This window comes from Phacochoerus africanus, chromosome 2 (assembly GCF_016906955.1).
Source record: "Phacochoerus africanus isolate WHEZ1 chromosome 2, ROS_Pafr_v1, whole genome shotgun sequence".
Classification (NCBI taxonomy): Eukaryota; Metazoa; Chordata; class Mammalia; order Artiodactyla; family Suidae; genus Phacochoerus; species Phacochoerus africanus.
Window position 1 is genome coordinate 267,317,246 of NC_062545.1, and position 20,198 is coordinate 267,337,443.

General features: G+C 49.2%; 2 protein-coding genes across 2 annotated transcripts; both read left to right on the top strand.

The window, feature by feature from the left end:
* Positions 1-244: 244 nt before the first annotated feature.
* On the top strand, positions 245-1,302 carry LOC125121406 (olfactory receptor 5C1). Its single transcript, XM_047769632.1, has one exon. The coding sequence runs from the start codon at positions 299-301 to the stop codon at positions 1,259-1,261; it is 963 nt and encodes a 320-aa protein (XP_047625588.1). The 5' UTR covers positions 245-298; the 3' UTR covers positions 1,262-1,302.
* A 6,109-nt stretch (positions 1,303-7,411) lies between these two features.
* LOC125121407 (olfactory receptor 1K1) lies at positions 7,412-8,418 on the top strand. The gene has a single exon (XM_047769633.1). The coding sequence runs from the start codon at positions 7,433-7,435 to the stop codon at positions 8,384-8,386; it is 954 nt and encodes a 317-aa protein (XP_047625589.1). The 5' UTR covers positions 7,412-7,432; the 3' UTR covers positions 8,387-8,418.
* Positions 8,419-20,198: the final 11,780 nt, after the last annotated feature.

Genomic DNA, 20,198 nt, shown 5'->3' on the forward strand with positions numbered 1-20,198 from the left:
TAAAACAATTGAGCACTTACTATGTCCCAGGCTGTGTTCTCAGGACTGTGACATGAAATTGACTGAGACAGGCAAGATTTCCTCCCTCATGAAGGTTAAATGGCAGTGACTTCTCAGCATTAGAAACAAAAGTTCTGAGAGGTGATATGGCTTGTCCAAGGTCACACAGCAATTTTGTTACCAGGTAGGACTAACACCCAAGTCCTGACACCAGTACAAAGGCTTTCTCCTCCATGAAGGTCATGACATTTCCCTTACCTCCCTCTGTTTTGTCTTTCCTCATTTTCTGTTCAGCAGGATGAGGCCAGAGAACTTCACCTGGACCAGGGGCGCCCCTGCTGAATTCATCCTTCTGGGCGTCACAGATCGCTGGGACCTGCGCGTCACCCTCTTCCTGGTCTTCCTGCCCATCTACCTGGTGAGCCTGCTGGGAAACGTGGGCATGATGCTGCTGATCTGCATGGATGCCCAGCTCCACACACCCATGTACTTCTTCCTGGCCAACCTCTCCCTGCTGGACGCCTGCTATTCCTCAGCCATCGCCCCCAAGATGCTGGTGGACCTGCTGCTGCCCCTCGCCACCATCCCCTATGCAGCCTGTGCCCTCCAGATGTTTGTGTTTGCAGGGCTGGCGGATGCTGAGTGTTGCCTGTTGGCAGCCATGGCCTATGACCGCTACGTGGCCATTGGAAACCCTCTTCTCTACACCACAGCCATGTCCCCGCGTCTCTGCCTGGCCTTGCTGGGAGCATCAGGCTTGGGCGGGGCAGTGAGTGCCGGGATCCACACAACCTTCACCTTCCGCCTGAGCTTCTGCGGCTCCCGGGAGGTGAACAGCTTCTTCTGCGATATCCCTCCACTGCTGGCCATCTGCTGCAATGACACCAGTCTCAATGAACTCCTGCTCTTTGCTATCTGTGGCTTCATCCAGACAGCCACGGTGTTGGCTATCGCTGTGTCCTATGGGCTCATTGTCCGTGCTGTGATGCACATGCGCTCGGTCCAGGGCCGCTGGAGAGCAGCCTCTACCTGTGGCTCCCACCTCACAGCCGTGGCCATGCTGTACGGGACACTTACTTTCATGTACTTGCGTCCCAGCTCCAGCTACGCCCTGGACAGCGACAAGATGGCATCTGTGTTCTACACTCTTGTCATCCCAGCCCTCAACCCACTTATCTACAGCCTCCGCAACAAAGAGGTCAAGGAGGCGCTCAAAAGGACCCGGAGCCGGTGCTGCTGTCCACGGCGGGTGCATGGGTGAGGAGTCCCAGCAGGCAGGTTAGGACTGACCCTGAAGAAATGAGAACGCCCTTTCTGGCCCCTGTCACTGTGCAAATTTTTTTGAGCTGAAGCTAGTTATTAACAGTGGTTTCAGGAGTTCCCGTCGTGGCGCAGTGGTTAACGAATCCGACTGGGAACCATGAGGTTGCGGGTTCGGTCCTTGCCCTCGCTCAGTGGGTTAACGATCCGGCGTTGCCGTGAGCTGTGGTGTAGGTTGCAGACGCGGCTCGGATCCCGCGTTGCTGTGGCTCTGTTGTAGGCCGGAGGCTACAGCTCTGATCGGACCCCCTAGCCTGGGAACCTCCATATGCCATGGGAGCGGCCCAAAGAAATAGCAAAAAGACAAAAAAAAAAAGAAATATTAGAAATATGGCAGTGGTAGAGGGCAGGACTAATTAAGATTAGAAAAATGTTTCATTTTTATTGCTAGCTTAAATTTGAATTAGAGTTTAGTTTGTGTTAGAGCTCTGTTAGATTTAAATTGGTATGTGGATAATGTTTGTGGTAAGTTTAAGCCACAGTCTAAACAGAAATTGGCACAACATTGTAAATCAACTTTAAAAAAAAAAAAAAAAGATCACAGTCTAGTTATTATCAGTTGACCTAGGCTTAGAACTAGATGAGAATTAGGCAGAAGAAGAGTTTTTGGGTATCAAATCAGCATTTGGGGGTCACTTTAAGACTTATGTAGGGTTGGATAATGGTTAATGTTTTTTAAAGCTTAAGAGTAGAAGCTAATTATTTGTGGATTTAAGTTTTTACTGAGTTCAGAGTTCCTGTCATGACTCACAGGAAACAAATCTGACTAATATCCATGAGGATGAAGGTTTGATCCCTGGCCTCGCACAGTGGGTTAAGGATCCGGCGTTGCCATGAGCTGCGGTGTAGGTCACAGACATGGCTCAGATCTGGCGTTGCTGTGGCTGTGGCATAGGCCAGTGGCTAGGGCTCCAATTCAACCCCTAGCCTGAGAATCTCCATATGCCATGGGTGCGGCCCTAAAAAGACCAAAAAAAAAAGTTTCACTAAGTTAAGAGCTTGCTCAGATTAGAATGTATTCAGGTAGGGGAGACTGCTCTGTGTTAAAATGACAACATCCAGAGGCAGATCTGGGTTTAAGAGAGGAAATGCCATAAACCTCTTGGGCAACGATAACTAACCACAGTGCTCCAAGCCTCGGGTCCTGCCGGACCCTTCTGATCCAGTCCTCTTGGGATGTTATCCACCCAGAGTTGACAATTTCGACAGGTATTCTTTGTCTCCCTGACTCAGTAACACATGGGCAATGCCTTCTGCCTGGGAAGTCCCTTCATGCAAGAGCAGAACAGAAGTGGACCCCAGGGGGTGTGGTAGGTGCTTCCAAGAGAGGTGGAGCATGGCCAGAGTAGTTCCCTCTGATTTGGGCTGAGATGAGATCAGGAGTAACAAAGTATGGGACTCCAACAATGCTTCCCTGTCACCCCCTAATTGGCTCCCCTTGGAGTTTCTTCTTGGGGCCCCAGGCAGGGGCTGGCCTCACCACTCCAACTTCCTTTCAAGGAGAAATCAGCCTCTGGGTACTTAGATGGCAGGGAAATGGAAGGCTTGCCTGGCTGCCTGGGGGGGTAGGTAATGCCCTTGTTGCGAGGACCAGGTCCCTCCGTAGTAACTCTGTCTTTCCGGAGATCTCAGACTAATGGAGAAAGGAATGTGGACTATGTTGCCTCCTCAAGTCTTGCAAAACCCTTCCTCAGTCCCATGCAAACAAGGGTGGTTGGTCACCCTATTTCCTGCTGAGCATAGAGGGTACAATATCCCAAACTCAGCACATTTTATCAATGGCTTAAATAAATTGAAGCCCCTTCTCCCATCACAAGCTTTTATAATCCTTTCCCAGTTCCTCCCTCCTGTCAGCGTGACAACTCACATGCCCTGCCAGTGGTTGGAGACAGTTCCAGAGGAGTTGGCATCTGTGGGACTAAGACTGGGAGGCTTGCCCCCAGTTCGATGACGTTGAATACTCAACGATGTTTACACTCAGGGACTTTCTCTGTGGTCTCCCCTTCTGTTTATGGGTTCTTGGGCTCTCATGACATACACTTTCTACCAAGATCAAGGGAACGTTTCCAGAGGCACCTGGCTCCTCCTCTCATCTTGGCCCTACGGGGTGTCCATGGGTCCTTCCACATATTAAGCATCCGTGGAGCAACCATAATCACATAAATCCTGCGCATCAGCTGGAGGGAGTTTCAGGCTGCTAGGCTGAGCCTGCTCGATAGATAGGAAAACAAACACAAGTGAAGAGGAGGCATCAGAAGACAATAACAGAGCCCAATCTGGAGGGTTAAGGAAGAGAGACAGTCAGATCCTCGTTCCCCATGTGAGAGGCCCAGGAGAGCCCCCCAATGTCTGATCCAATATTCCCCGTATAAATCTCCTTCAACCCGATCTGCCAAGGCAAGCAATTAGGACCAAAGCAGGTGTGGGGTGAGGAAGACTGGGAGTTTGATTTGGGGCATTTATTGCACAAAATGTGTTAGGCCCTGCAGAATGGATGGGAATTGAAGGCAAGAGGCATTCCATGGCGGGGGGTGGGGGAGGATGAGCAAACACAAGGGCACAGAGGTAAAATGACCTCGGCGTACGCAGGAGGCTCTAAGGAGAGTGGCTTGACTGGCTGGTGATGGATGTGTTGGGAAAGAGGTGGAGGGAGGTTGGAAGATGGAAGATCTGGGGATGGAGGCACACCCTATGGGCTGGATATCAGGTAGGGGAACTTGGATTTATTTGATAGGTAATAGAGTCATTGACATTTCATATGTTCAAAATCAGCCTTCATAGCTGTTCTGACGCTGAGTCACACAAAGCCACTCCTACCTGGAATGCTACACACACACAGAAACAGAGTCCCCTATTAGAAACCACCAACGCAGACCCCGTCCCCTATCAGAAACTTTCATGCACAAAGTGACACACACTCTCAGGCTGTCATTACCATCCACAGACAGACACAGCTACACACTCAGACACACACTCAAGCTCAAGGACACGTTTTGTTTGACAGAGACATGATCACTCTCCCCACAACCAGCATACATCACAGTCCTACACACACATGCATACACACACAGTCACACACACGCACACACACTCACACAGGCATACCTATTGTGACAGTCCCCAGAGGCCCAATCCCTCCTACACTCCTACACTTCCTACAAGAAGCCTTGGCAACAGCAGAGGGCACGAGACCATTGGTTCCAGAAGCCCCTGCTAAAAACCCCAGGCTTGGGGCCCAGGAGTCAGCTCTTGCCTTCACAAGATGGGGACCGGGGAGCAACAGCTTCTGTGTGCATAGGGCTCACGAGTGTCCCCTGAGTTGGAGGTGGCACCAGCCATTCCTATCCCCATCCAATTGGGCCCCAGAGAGGAAGATAACAAGCCCCCAGCAGAGCTGTCTCCTGCCCCAGGGAAGACGGCCAGGGGAGGGGGTGTTGTCTCTGGGGGAACCTCCTTGCTCCCAAGGCCCCAAGCCGCGTAAGTGTAGCCAATATCTCCCTCCCCAGACCCTCTGTTGATGGGCTCCCCTATGTCTGCTGCTGTTCCCTCCTGCGATGTGGAGAAGCCAGAGGGAACATACACCTGGGGCAAGGGGCCAAGCTGGAGAGTGTGCAGATCTGTCTTCTTAAACGTCGCTGCGGACCCGAGTTGCATGTGTGAGTGTGAGAGCAGGTGCCATTTGTGTGGGTCACCATCACTGCCTGATGGTGTCGTTGCTGGGGGCAGGGGAAGCAGTGTGTATATAAGTGTGCCCCCCTAGAGTGGCACATCCCTGTTGTGACCCAGCAACAGCCTGTGGGATTGTAGCCATGTGTGTGAAGTTGCAAGGCCGTGGGTCCCCAGGGCTGTGGAAGAAAATGTGATCTATGACCAGTGAGGGCATCGGGTGTGGCTGGATGGGCATGGAGGAGCACTGGTGAAGGGCTTGCAAGGAAAGTGTGTGAATGTGCCTCACCGGTCCCAGTAGCTGTGCCAGAATGCTGCGAGCCTCCACAAACAGGAGTCTGCGAATGGGCATCACCTCCTGGCCTCAGTGCTATTTTGTAATTGCATTTGACCGTCTGTTTATGTGTATGACGATCTGAGTCTCTGGGTCTTGTGCTTATGCTCGTCTGCTTACTTAGATGTGGATGCATGTGCGCTGGGTCCAAGTTTCGGTATCGGGTTGATCATGCCTGCGTATTTGCAGAGCACAGCTCCAGGCTGCACGGATGCGCTTGTCATTACAGATGTATGTTTCTGCAAACAGCTCATTGTATTCTTGAATGTTTTTTTAGACCAATTTAAACACGTGTCAAGAAGTTCCCATTGTGGCTCAGCAGGTTACAAACCTGACTAGTATCCATGAGGATGCAGGTTCCACCCCTAGCCTTACTCAGGGGGTTAAGTATGCGGTGTTGCTGTGAGCTGCGCTGTAGGTCACAAACTCAGCTCAGATCCCGCACTGCTGTGGCTGTGGTATAGGCTGGCAGCTGCAGTCCCCTAGCCTGGGAACTTCTGTATGCCGCAGGTGCAGCTCTAAAAAGCAAAATAATTAGTAGATAAATAAACACAAGTCAGAATAGGTCCAGTTTATGAAAAAGCCATTTCACAAGCAAGCTTCTCTCCTCACTCCATCCTCCCACTCACCCTGATCCTCTTACCTTCCCAGATGGTGGGACTTGATTGGGAATTTGAAAAAATATATATATATATTCTATAGGGAGCCAAAACCGGAAGATTCTTCCTGCCTGATGAAGGAGAAAAAGAAAGACACAAGAATAGGGAGGGTCTTTATTGTATTTTATTTTAATAAGGAAGGAGTGAAAAGAAATGAAGAGGTCATTCCCCTGCACAGATGGCCTCAGAAAGCATTGAGAACTTTGTCTAGATACTCATGTTGCAACAGAAGAAAGGCTGGGGGAAAAATGTAATTGTAATGTATACATGTAAGGATAACCTGACCCCCTTGCTGTACAGTGGGAAAATAAAAAAAAAAATAGTTCTTTGGTGAAAGTCACCTTTTGAAAATTAAATTTTCCTAAGGCTGAAAAAAAAAAAAAAGCCTTCAGGAAACCTGTCATAAAACCCCTCTCCTTTTAAGATCCCCTCCTGGAGAATCATCCAAGATTTCTGCAACGAGATTCAGACAGGAAAAAACAGAGGCATTGAGACATTCACTCTGTCTTTAAGAGTTAAGTCTCTGCATCTGGCATGTGTATCCATCTGTCTGCATGAGTTTCCCACAAAGGATCATGCATTTGCCTAATGCTGTGTCTGTTTTCATGGAAAAGAGTTTTCCAAGGATGTGAGAAGTCATCCAGGTTCTTTGGTTCTTTTCTTTTTTTGCAAGTCTGAACATTTCTCTATTCTGTTCTTACATTTGGTTTACAATAGAATTCTAAGTTCAAAATCTTTTCCTTTAGAATTTGATGATCTTGCTTGACTGAGTCTCATTGTCTGCCCCTGAGGACACATGGAGGGAGGCAGTCTGGTTATCTGAATATCGCCAGGTCTTTACACCCCTGCCCCTGGGAGAGATGGGTTCTTCTCTTGATCCTCAATGTTCTAAAACGTCATGCTAGCAGCTGGGTGCTGTAGATTGACATTCATTTCAATATATGTGTGTCCTTCATATTTGGAAGTTTTATTTCTTTGACAAATTCCTTGCTTCTATCTTGGGTTTTTTGTTCGTTTGTTTGTTGCCACTCTTACTTTGCTGAAATAAATGCCCATTGGTCCAATCTCTCCCTGATTTCCATCCTCTCTGTTTGATCTTTTCTTTCACATCTTCCTCCTTCTGTGGTCCACATTATTTTTGTCCTATTTTTGATTAACGCCCCAAAGGATCCAAGTTGAAAGCAGCCTTGAAGGTCATCTCGTTCGGCTCCCTTACTTTACAGAGGGGGCACCTAAGCAGAGGAAGAGGATCCAGGGAGGGGAAAATGACTTGCCCATCAGTTACCCCTGTGTGTAGCCACAGGGCTGCCTGACTCCAAACCCAGGATTTCCCTCCTGGCCAGAAAGCCTTGAGCGACTTAGTCACCCTTCACCCTTTCCCTTTGACACCGGGGGAGATGGCTCATCAGTAGAAAGGAGCCTCTAGGGTTCCAGGTGAGGGAGCAGCCCAGCCATGGATCCTGCCAATGAGTCTTCAGAAGGAACCCCATTCATCCTCCTGGGATTAACAGCAGATCCTAGACAGCGGCAGCCTCTTTTAGTGCTATTCTTGGTCCTATATACAGCGGGCATCCTGGGTAATGGGCTCATTGTGGCCGCCATCCAAGTCAGTCCAGCTCTTCATGCACCCATGTACTTCCTGCTGGCTCACCTGTCCTTTGCTGACCTCTGCTTTACCTCTGTCACTGTACCCAAGATGCTGGCCAACTTGATAGCCCATGACCGCTCCATCTCCCTGGCTGGCTGCCTGACCCAGATGTACTTCTTCTTTGCTGTGGGTGTAACAGACAGCTGTCTCCTGGCTGCCATGGCCTATGACCGCTACATGGCCATCCGGCACCCCCTCCACTATGCCACGAAGATGTCCCGAGCCGTGTGCACAGCCCTGGTGGGGACCGCATGGCTGGTGTCCCACGCCCACTCCCTCCTGCATATCCTGCTCATGGCTCGCCTGTCCTTTTGCGCCTCCCACAGAGTGCCCCACTTCTTCTGTGACCACCAGCCTCTCTTGAGGCTGTCATGCTCCGACACCCGCCACATCCAGCTGCTCATCTTCACCGAGGGCGCCGCAGTGGTGGTCACTCCCTTCCTGCTCATCCTCGCCTCCTATGGGGCCATTGCGGCTGCGGTGCTCCGGCTGCCCTCAGCCTCTGGGAGGCTCCGGGCTGTGTCCACCTGCGGCTCCCACCTGGCCGTGGTGGGCCTCTTCTATGGGACGGTCATCGCGGTCTACTTCCAGCCCACGGCCCGGTATGAGGCGGAGCGCGGCAGAGTGGCCACCGTCATGTACACCGTCATCACCCCCATGCTCAACCCTGTCATCTACAGCCTCCGGAATCGGGACGTGCAGGGGGCGCTCCGAGCGCTTTTCACTGGGCGGCGGAGGATCTCAGCCGGCGACACCTGAGGCCTGGGCCCCCACCAAGGACAGACTGCATCCCCCACGGTGACAACTGTGAATACACTCACGGGCTCTGTGCTTTTCCCCAAAACATAATAACAGTGATCCCTTTTTGAGCCCTGTAAAGCAGATCCTTGCCTGATCTGACTTAATTCCACAACAACCAGGGAAGCAGATTTTATGATCCAGTTGTTTTTGTGTTTTGGTTTGGGTTTTTTGGCTGCATGCAGCATGTGCATGTTCCCAGACCAGGGATCAAACCCGCACCACCGCAGTGATAACGCTGGATCCTTGACTTGCTGAGCCACCAGGGAACTTCCACTATAAAACTATGAGTTGTTTTATAGACGAGGAAACTGGGGCTCAAAGAGAAGGCTTGACGTTCCCAAGTTTACACCATTCTTAGGTGGCAAAACCTGGGCTCTTTCGGCCACAGTCATGCCCAGGCATTTGGGGAGCATTCTACCATTTTCTGGGGTGTGGGACATAAAACTGTCTGGGATGTTGTGCCACCCAGTCTGGCTTTGGGGGGACTGGCACTTTGTTCTCCATAACATCACCATGTTTTCTTAAAAAAACAAAAACAAAAAACTGACTTCTCAACTGTCGTGGACAGGGACAGAAATTCACATACCCATGTGTCCAGGACAAACCCCATGCAGTGAACCCAGCTGAGCACATGGCAGGCACTCTGGGCATCTGCAATGAATAAATGATGTCTGTTTTTCTTACCCTTTATTCTTGTACTTGTTTGCTATGATGCTACCTGTTCAACTACCCCTGCCGTTCTGCAGATATATGCCAATAAATTGAATTAAATGAAGCAAAGCAGGAAAGGACAGGGCATCAGGGCAAATGGAAGAGGGTTTTTTTTCTTTTATAAGTTTTGTCATGTGCCAGCACTTCACTTATTTTTGACCCCCAGAAAACATGAGCATTCTTTGTTTTAATTGAAGTATAGTTGATTTACAATGTTAATATCTGCTGTACAGCAAAGTGATTCAGTTATACATCCATATATGCTCTTTTTTTTTTGTCTTTTTTTGTTGTTGTTGTTGTTGTTGTTGCTATTTCTTGGGCCGCTCCCGCGGCATATGGAGGTTCCCAGGCTAGAGGTTGAATCGGAGCTGTAGTCACTGGCCTACAGCAACGCGGGATCCGAGCCACATCTGCAACCTACACCACAGCTCACGGCAACGCCGGATCGTCAACCCACTGAGCAAGGGCAGGGACCGAACCCGCAACCTCATGGTTCCTAGTCGGATTCGTTAACCACTGCGCCATGACGGGAACTCCCATATATGCTCTTTTTTTAATATTCTTTTCCACTATGGTTTATGACAGGACATTGTATATAGTCTTCTGTGCTATTCAGTAGCACCCTGTGGTTAGCATGCGTTTTTTGCTGTTGTTTTTTGTTTTGTTTTGTTTTGTTTTGTTTGTCTGGTTTTGTGTTTGGGGGTTGTCATTGTTATTGCTGTGTTCACTGTGCCTGTAGCATGCGGAAGTTCCTGGGCCAGGGATGGAACCCTTACCGTGGCAGTGACAAAGCCGGATCCCTAACCGCTAAGCCACCAGGGAACTCCAGCGTGGGTATTCTTTTTGCCATTTTGTGAACGAGGAAATTGAGTCTCAAAGATGGTGAGGTAGGTGGTAGCAGAGCAGGCTCTTCTGCTACTCAGGTCCCTCAGATGTATTTTAACCGGGCCCCACAGAATGCAGACTCCAGGTCTGGGGGCCTCTGTGGAATAATCAGCAGGAAAAAATTCCAGATCAGGAGCAGGTGCACAGTCTCAGGTGAGGATGCATTTGGGGGTCTGAAAGACCCTTCATGGTGTGCCCCCAGGTTTAACAAACAGGTGTATGAGGTGAGAGCTTTTACATCCATCTCTCCAAGAAATCACCCCCCCTGCTTCCCCTCCCAACTCCCCTTTCCAGCAGGGGGTGGGGGAGAGAGGGCCGTGTCGATCCTAGAACTAGCCTTTCCAGCGTCCACTAAGAGTCTGCCATCACCTGGTCCTAGAACTGCCATACTGCACTGTCTATAACTGAAAGGAAACTTACAGGTCTTTAGACCAAAAGCTTGAGCAACAAAACAAAATGAAAAATCCACAACTCTTTTTTTTTTTTTTTCAATGAAATCTTACCCAGAAACACAATATCTAAAATGAAGGAGAGGAGTTCCCCCTGTGGCACCGTGTGTTAAGAATCCGACTGCAGTGGCTCGGTTTCCCCTCAGAGGTAAGGGCTCAATCCCTGACCCAGTGCAGTGGGTTAAAGGATCTGGCTTAAGTCAGATCCTGCAGCTCCCAGTCCCTGGCCTGGGAACTTCCAGATGCCATGAGGGTGGCCATAAAAAGAAATAATAAAAATAAGGTAAAACGAAGGGGAGAGGGCAGCACAGTGCAGGCGGCGTAAGTGTCAAAAGCCTGGAGCCCATCTTCTCGGCCTCCCCGAGCCTTCTTCCTCACTCTTCAGAGGATCTCCTGACCTAATCCAACCCCTTCATTTGATAAATTAGGAAACAGAGGCCTGGAATGGTTAAGGGACCTTCCCGGTCACACAGTCAAGTGGCCGCCTACAGGCTTCCTTGCTGAGAGCACCAGCACCGCGAGCTTGGCTCTGCAACCACGTGAGCCCACCCCTTCCTGGCCCACCTTCCTCCTACCCCATGCCCAGGGTACCCGCTTGGGTTGGGATGCCACATCCTTGCTATCTATCAATAGCTTGTCCCTTGTCCCGCAACCTGCCTCCTCCCTCTGCCTTCTCTAAAGCTGCACAGACCCACTGGACGTGACGCTTGTCACCCTTTCCACACCTGTGCCATGTAGTGTGTGTCATCTGTTGGCCATCAGGAATGCACTTTAATTCTCTCTGTGCCTCTGGAAGCGGGCCCAGAAAATATGCGTGTGCTCTGCTGTCACCTTCTTTGTCCTCAGGTGTCCTTGCAAGTAATGTTTCTGCGTAAGGGGAGAGGGCTCAGGGGACCATCCGCGCATCTTTCTCCTGGGCCATCAGTCTTGACCTGGTCACCCCGCTCCGATGTAGCCCTGCAAAGAGGCCACATCCCTGGAGGAGTGGTCCCCACCGCTCACACTGTAGCACAGCCCAGCTTCTGCCCTTGGCCTCTGACCAAGGCTCGCTGTCTCCACCCCAGCTCACCTTCAACAGGATGCCCATGACCAGCATCACAAGCTCTCTCAGGTCTCTCAGTGGCCCAGTGAGAAAGCCCCATTCTGAATGCAGGGAAACTGAGGCCGGGAGAAGCAAGGAGGCTTGTCCTGCTTTGCTCCACCAGCCAACTAAAGACTCAGTTCCCCCGACTCTCCGGCTCACGCCCTTTGTACCACTCCACCAAGCATCACTCAGTTCAAGTGAACAGAGACTTACTGACCATCTTCTACGTGCCAGGCGCTGGGCTAGATGATGCCGGACCGCGTCCAGACCCCTGGGTAGACAGACAAGAGAGGGGAATGGTGGGCACACAAAGGGTGTCAGTCACAAGGCCTGTGGGGCCCAGGCCCTGTTCCCACCCCACCCCCACCTAGATCTGGCCTCATGTTTTATGTCAGGAAGCCCTAGATGATGATATTGACCTGGAGACAAAAAGTTGAATCCTTCCGCCTTCCCCAGTCCAGAAAGGCCACTAGGGAGCTGGAGAATTTTTCCCTACATCTTTTTTTGGGGGGGGGGGGGGGGCTGTGCCCAAAGCATGCAGAAGTTCCCCCGGCCACAGATAGAACCCATGCCACAACAATGACACTGGATCCTTAATCTACTGTGCCTACAGGGAACTCCTCCCTGCATCCTTTTCACATGAACAGTTTTCAACACCTTAAGCCAAACAAGCATATGCAAATGACAGAGCCACCTTGAAGTGGTTTCCTGGGAAAAGATGACACTTAGGTCAGCCAGGCTGCTTTAGCTCCAGGGAGTTTGCAGCCTCCTCTTTGAAAGGACTTTGCACTGCCCAAGGAAATCTGCTTCTCCTCCTCCACCGCATTCCCTGGCTTGGTCCTGAAATGACTTCTGACCATTTCAGAATCAATCAAACCCACCCTCATCGATATTACCTATCTTTTCCATTTATTCAAGTAATACGTAGTGCCGGGAAACTCCTCATCTGGAAAAAACAAACAATGGCATTTCAAGAAAAGAATTGGGGGTCTGCCTCTCCAGCCTCATTTCTCGTGCCATCTTTCTGCTGCATAAAGTAAGGTTACAGCAGCTGGAGAGATCTTAGTACTGAAAGAGGTTCTGATCATAAATGGTAAGTTGATTACTCCTTCTAAGGGGACAAAAAAATGGCTCTCACCCAAGTCTTTCATGCAAAGGCTGCCACAGGGAAAATGCAGCCATTAGACATGAAAGATAAAGACCTAAAGACTCAGAGTTTCCATCATGGCACAGCGGAAATGAATCTGACTAGGAACCATGAGGTTACGGGTTCGATCCCTGGCCTTGCTCAGTGGGTTAAGGATCTGGCATTGGCGTGAGCTGTGGCGTAGGTTGCAGACACGGCTTGGATCCTGCATTGCTGTGGCTGTGGTGTAGGCCGGGGGCTGCAGCTTCGATTCAACCCCTAGCCTGGGAACCTCCATATACCATGCGTGTGGGCCTAAAAAGACAAAAGACAAAAAAAAAAGAAAAAGAAAAAAACACCTAAAGTCTTCTTCTCCATGTGAAAATGACTGCTTTGAAACACTAGGAATGGATCACTCTTCCAAGAGGTGGTCTATCAGCAAGCAGTTTAGCTCACACTGAACCAGGGATATTTTCCCAGCTCTACTCACGTCTCTTTCATCCTGTTTTCTCCATTCCTCTTATCTTTACGTGCCTATCCTGTTTTCTCTTTTTTGTTGCTGATGTTTCTACTCCTCCCCTTCCCTTCCCTTCTCCCCGCCACCCCCTAACTTTATCGCGCACAAGGACAACTGACAGTCCTTGCTTTCACATACACGGTATCCATGCAGATTATGATCAAAGCCAGGAGAGAGATACTATGGAAGCATCAAGGAAGGAGCAATGACTCGAGACTGAGAGTCACTTGGGAGGGAGAGAAGAGGAGTCTGATATGTTACCTTAATGGCCTCAGGTCACCCATCCTTGAATCCTTGGCCACACGAGTTTGCCCTCTATCTGTGACTCTGGGTTCAGCCATCCAACTTGTGCTGACCAATAAGATTTTAGGAGGCATGAAAGAAAGCTATGACAGTGGGTTTGTTCTCTTGTGTTTCTTTCCTTGCCATGAGAAGGACATGCCCAGCTGGCCCACTGGTCCCATTTGGAGGATAAAAGGTCCATGGAGCAGAGCTGCTCCAGTCAATGTGACCCAAACAAGATCAGCGTTAGGAGCAGAGCCCCCCAGGTGACCTGCAGATACAAGAGCAAGCCCAGGCTGTTCCACTGATACAGGAGTGAAAATATTAAGCCACGGATTTGGGGGTGATGGGCTGCTCAGCAACAGCCAGCTGATGAAGCTCCCATAGCCACTTTTTTTTTTAAGGCTGCACCTGTGGCATATGGAATTTTCCAGGCTAGGTGTTGAATTGGAGCTGTAGCCGCAGGCCTACACCATGGCCGCAGCAACGCTGGATCTGCATCTGTGACCTACATCTAAGCTCATAGCAATGCGGATCTTTAGCCCAATGAGCTGAGTCAGGGAACAAACCCACGACCTCATGGATACTAGTCGGGTTCGATACCACTTAGCCACAATGGGAACTCATCCCGTAACCCAATTCTGACCCTTTCCTTTGTCTCCAACGGAACACGTCCTGGCCCCTTCAACATCCTGAGAACTGAACTACCAATGCAACCTGCTTTCTCCCTTCGCTTTTGGGGAGTTACATTCCTCTTCTGAGCCTGTTCCTGCCCTCAAGACTCTGCCAAGGCTTCTTTGAGGGGATGAATCATGTCTTTCCATTGCACAAGGAACACCCAGCAGTAACAGCCATGTTGCTCCCCCGACCCCCACTTTCAGATCTCATAAGCAAATCCATTTTCCTCTTCGCAGAGAGTCAGGTTCATCTCCTGGTTGTCTTCTTGGGGGACTTCGTAATCACTCCACGCTTGGGTTCAACCTGCACAGAAACATTTCCAGCTCTTCCCTTGTAGGAGGGGAAATTGAAACTGGCAAAGGCTGGGAGGAGGAAATGAGCGAAATGGATCAAATAAGCCTGTTCGGTCAGTAGCCAGGCCCCACGCTGACACAGGCACCTCCATCCCACCCCTGAGGAATCCTCTCCAGAGACCACAGAGCAACTGACAGCTGGCAAAACCAGGACCAGGACTGTTACCGCACACATCACGAAATCAAGTAACCACAGACCTCGGAAATAACAACAACAAGATAGGAAGTTGACTGAACATAGGCCAGATTCAGTGCCGGTGGCTTTTCGTCATCATATCATTTAATCCTCATAAAAATCCAGTGCCACACACATTACTATGCCCATTTTACAGATGAGGAAATTTGCCGCTCAGGGAGGTTTGTCCAAGGCTCCAAACTAGAAAGTGGTGGAATCTGTATTTGAGCACAGATCTGCCTCTGGGCTGGCACGAGGAAGAATAAAACTCTCCCCTCACCCCCCTTCTTTTCCAAACCTTCTGACTATGCATCAGGATCATACAGCAGGCTTATTAAAATGCATATTCTTTTTTTTTTCCATTTTTTTTAGGGCCGCACCTGCAGCATATGGACGTTCCCAGGCTAAGGATCCAATCGGAGCTGCAGCTACCAGCCTACCCCACAGCTACAGCAACGTCACATCTGAGCTACATCTGCCATCTGCACTGCAGCTTGTGGCAATGCTGGATCCTTAACCCACTGAGTAAGGCCTGGGATCGAACCCGCATCCTCATGGACACTATGTCAGGTTCTTAACCCACTGAGACACAACAGGAACTCCTTAAAATGCATATTATGTTCTCCCCCCCAAATATTCTAAACCAATAGGTCTTGGGTAAGGGCTAGGATTGTATTTTGTTTGTTTGTTTTTTGTTTTTTCCATCATAGTTGATTTACAGTGTTCTGTCAATTTCTACTGTACAGCAAAGTGAGCCAGTCATATATATGTATTTTTTTCTTTTTGCTCATATTATCCTCTACAGGTTCTATCACAAGTGACTGAATATACTCCCCTGTGCTATACAGCAGGATTCCTTACCCCAGGACTGCATTTTGAATAAACACCCCCAGGTGACTTTAATGCTGGTCTGCAGGGCACACCAACAGAATCTCTGACCTAAATCATGTAAAACTCAAGATCACCAAAAGGGAGATGGCATCCTTGCCTTTAAAAAGTCTGAGCTGGAGTTCCCGTCGTGGCGCAGTGGTTAACGAATCCGACTAGGAACCATGAGGTTGCAGGTTCGGTCCCTGCCCTTGCTCAGTGGGTTGACGATCCGGCGTTGCCGTGAGCTGTGGTGTAGGTTGCAGACGCGGCTCGGATCCCGCGTTGCTGTGGCTCTGGCGTAGGCCCGTGGCTACAGCTCTGATTCGACCCCTAGCCTGGGAACCTCCATATGCCGCGGGAGCGGCCCAAAGAAATAGCAAAAAGACAATAATAATAATAATAATAATAAATAAATAAATAAATAAATAAAAAAGTCTGAGCTGGTTGAGAAGTGTTCAGAGGTGACGTGATGGCTGTAGGAAATATACGGCCCTAGGGGAAATGGGCAGTTGTCGTGAACACTGGAAAGGTGACATTGCTGCGATGCTTTTTTTTATTATTATTTTTTTATTTTTAGGGCCGCACCCACAGATATGGAGGTTCCCAGGCTAGGGGTCCAGTCGGAGCTCCAGCTGCCGGCCTACACCACAGCCAGAGCAACACCAGATCCTTAACCCACTGAGTGAGGCCAGGGATCGAACGCGCAACTTCATGGTTCCTAGTCGGATTCGTTTTCCTCTGCCGCCATGACGGGAACTCCCCTCTCCTGTCTATTGAAATATAGAAATTACTAGGCTGAGCTACTTAGTTAGCATGAGCTACTTACTTACTTAGCCTGAGCTAGTCTAAAAAAATACCACAGCCTGGGGGGCTTAAACAGTGGACATTTATTTTTCACTGTTCTGAAGGCTGAAAATCTAAATTCAAGGTGCCAGCAGGTTCTTGCTGAGAGCCCACTTCTTGGCTTTCAGGCTTCTAAGTGTACCCTCACCTGGAGGAGAGAGAAAGCCCCTGTATCTCTTCCTCTTGGTAAAAATCCCATCATGGGGGCTCCGCCTTCATGACCTCATCTAACTACTTCCCAAAGGCCTCACCATCACACTAAGAGTTAGAACATCAATATATGAATTTGGGAAAGACATTCAGTCCACAACAAGCAGCTCTGTCTTTTCTCCATCAACTCAGAATGCTCAGAGGCCATGGCATCTACAAGAAAGCTCCTGGTCCATAAGCCCTCTGACCCCGCCCCTTGCTCCTCCAGCCCCCTCTAAACCCTCCTCCCCCAAGGCAGGGCATGGCCCAGGGATCGAACCCGCAACTTCATGGTTCCTAGTCGGATTGTTTCTGCTGTGCCACAATGGGAACTCCCCTCTCCTTGCTCATTGCTGAGAAGGAAATGAGCATTGAAATCAGGAAATGTGCAAAGGGAAAGAGGACTGGGTGGGTTGCAAATGATTTCAGGTGGGTGAGCATCAGTTGGAGGAACAAGATGATGACAGAGGCCTGAGACCTTTGTGTGGAGGGAGAGCTCCCTGGAAAGCACGAATCAGAGTAGCTGTAATTTAGGAATTCCACTGACAGAGCGCCAAAACAACAGAAGTTTGCTTTCTCGCAGTTCTGGAACCCAGAAGCCCAAGATCGAGGTGCCGCCAGGTTTGGTTTCTGGTGAGAGCTCTCTTCCTGGCTCGTAGTGGCCACCTTCTCTCTGTGCCCTTATGTGGCCTGTTCTCTGTGGGTGTACAGAGTGAGCAGGCAAGCTCTGGCATCTTTCTCTCTTCCTGTAAGGACACCAGTCCTCTCAGACTAAGGCCCCACCCTTGTGCCCTCATTTAATCTTAATTACCTCCTGAAAGGCCCTGTCTCCAACTATGTGGTCACACTCGGGGGGAGGGGGTGGTTAGAGTTTCAACATGTGAATTTTGGGTGGATTTCTGTCTGTTACACTTCTGTCTGTAACACAGCCATAGGACAGGCACCCCTCATCTCTTTCCAGAAGTCTTTTGGGGTGAACATTATCAGCACCTGTTCATAGGAAGAGCCACCAAGCAACACCAAGATCCTGACTCCCAAACTCCAAGTTCTGGGTTTAAGTCCTGACTTCACTATTTGCTAGATGATTGACCCTGGGCAAATTGCTTTACTGCAAAATGAGGCTAATAATATCTCTCTGGGGTTGTTAGGAGAATCATCTAAGAAAATACATAGAAAGTGCTTAGAACAGTGACCTGGCACAAAGTAAGTCAAGATGCGTGTTGGTCACTCTCACTGCTACAGGCAGGGGACACAGAGACAAGAAGTCATCAGGGTTGCCGAGTTCCCTTGTGGTGCAGCAAGTTAAGCATCTGGAGTTGTCATGGCTGCAGCTCGAGTTGCTGCTGTGGGTGCAGGTTCAATCCCTGGCCCGGGAGATTCCACATGCTGCAAAGTCTGTGGACACAAAGGCTGTGCTCTGAACTGAGGTACTTGGGACTCTGGACATGGGACTGGTGGGAACCCACTGTCTTCCTCTTCTTTTCCTGGGCGACCGTAATATGGAAAGTTCAGTGTATGTGTGTATGTTGTATTCATGAAACAATATTTGCTTTCTTTGTTCCTCATTAATAAAGCCTGTGAATGTAATACTTTCTGGTTCTCCTTCTGAAAAACGGATTCTCTGAAATGATCACCCTCAGGCCCCAAATCCGAAGTTTCTGTCTCTGCTATTTTTTAGGGCAGCAAAGTTATCCATACCCTCTCCTCTGCTGCCACCATGTGGTCATATTGGGTCATAGCCAGCATTTCCATAGGTTTTGGCAGAGCTTGGAGGGTTAAAGTGAACTTGTTATCGGGGTCTCAGAGAGCACAGCATCTCTGATGAAAGATACATAACCCGTTTGGAAAAGCTATAGAGCTGATAGTTTTCTACCCTATTCTGGTGAATTCCAGCTTACTCCAGCCTTGGGGAGTTTCCCCCACTTAAGCAGCAAACATTCACTTATGTCAACCTGATGGGACAGAGTCCCTGTGCCCAAAGACTTCATAGTCTGATGTATAAACAAATATGACTGAACTTTGGCAACCACACGTGCGGAAGAGGGGGTTGCCCCACAGGAAAGGGAGACAAGGAAGGTCACTGAAGTTATCAGCACTTTCACATCTCACAATTTAGGAAAAACTTTATATTTTTCATTAAATTAAATCAAATTCAAAATGATAGCATGATGAAATGGTAAATTCTTTAAAATTCATTGATTCCTAACATTTGAGAGTCCAAAGTGCCTTAAAAATCATCTAGTTCAGGAGTTCCTTTCGTGGATCAATGGTTAACGAATCCAACTAAGAACCATGAGGTTGTTGGTTTGATCCCTGGCCTCGCTCAGTCGGTTAAGGATCCGGCATTGCCGTGAGCTGTGATATAGGTCACAGAGGCAGCTCGGATCCCGCATTGCTGTGGCTGTGGTGTAGGCCAGTGGCTACGGCTCTGATTAGACCCCTAGCCTGGGAACCTCCATATGCCGCAGGTGCGGCCCTAGAAAAGACCAAAAAAAAAAAAATCATCTAGTTCAGAATTCCTGCTGTGTCACAATGGGATTGGTGCTGTCTTGGCAGCACCAGGATGCAGGTTCAATCCCCAGCCCAGCACAGTGGATTAAAGGATCTGGCCTTGCCACAGCTGCTGCTAGATCACAACTGAAGCCTGGATCTGATCGCTGGTCCAGGAATTCCATATGCTGTGGGTGGCCAAAAAAGAAAAAAAAAAAACTGTATACAAATCATCTAATTCAACCTCTCATCTTATAAGTGGGGAAACAGAGGCCCAGGGAGAGGAAGAGACTAATCCTAGGGCATGCATCTGGTTACAGAGAGGGCTAGAGTTCATGTCCATTGTATTCCCAACCATTGCCACTCACAGCTGGACGCAGGTGGCAGTATGGTCTGGCGTATAAAGGGGCTTTGGGAGGAAGGACTTTGTGGAGTTATGGAGGAAAAAGGGACATTTTGTGGGGAGGGGTACGTTGGGGTCATGGCCACAGTCCAGATAGGAGAGGTTCTGAAGTGAAACACAGTCAGATGCAGGAGACCCAGCTCCAGCCAGCTTCACTCCTTCTTCTCTCTTTTTTAAAGTCCTCTCCCTCTTTTTCCTCCTCCAATCTATTCTTTCCATTGCCTTTTTCCTAATCGATCTATTTTATTGGCATTTGATCATTTTGCTTTCCCACCAAAAACTGACATGCATCATGGAAATAGTACAGATTTTGGAATACGCTGACCTGATTTTAAACCCTGCCCTGCCCACTAGCGGCACAGCTTGGAAGTTACTGAACTCTGCTAAGTCGATTTCTTCATCTTCAACTTACTGCTTCCCACTTTGAAAGGATGTGGCATTCGGTGAGCTAATTAAATACTCATTGATTCTTACCAAGTACCAGGCACAGTTGTGGGCACTGGGGACAAAAAAAACAACAACAACAAAAAAAAAACAGCACTTATTTGAAGGCTGTGTTCCAAGTATTTCTTGTGAATTGACTCCTGTTACTCATCCTCACTTCTCAGATGAGGAAACTGAGGTATAGAGGAGTTCAATATCTTGCCCACAAAGATGTAAATGTCAGCTTACTCCCAGAGTCATGCCTATACACCGGGGGCAAAATAAAGTCCAT

What these genes read in the sequence shown, in the direction of transcription:
- LOC125121407 (XM_047769633.1), top strand. Translation starts at nt 7,433, where the DNA reads ATGGATCCTGCCAATGAGTCTTCAGAAGGAACCCCATTCATCCTCCTG.
- LOC125121406 (XM_047769632.1), top strand. Translation starts at nt 299, where the DNA reads ATGAGGCCAGAGAACTTCACCTGGACCAGGGGCGCCCCTGCTGAATTC.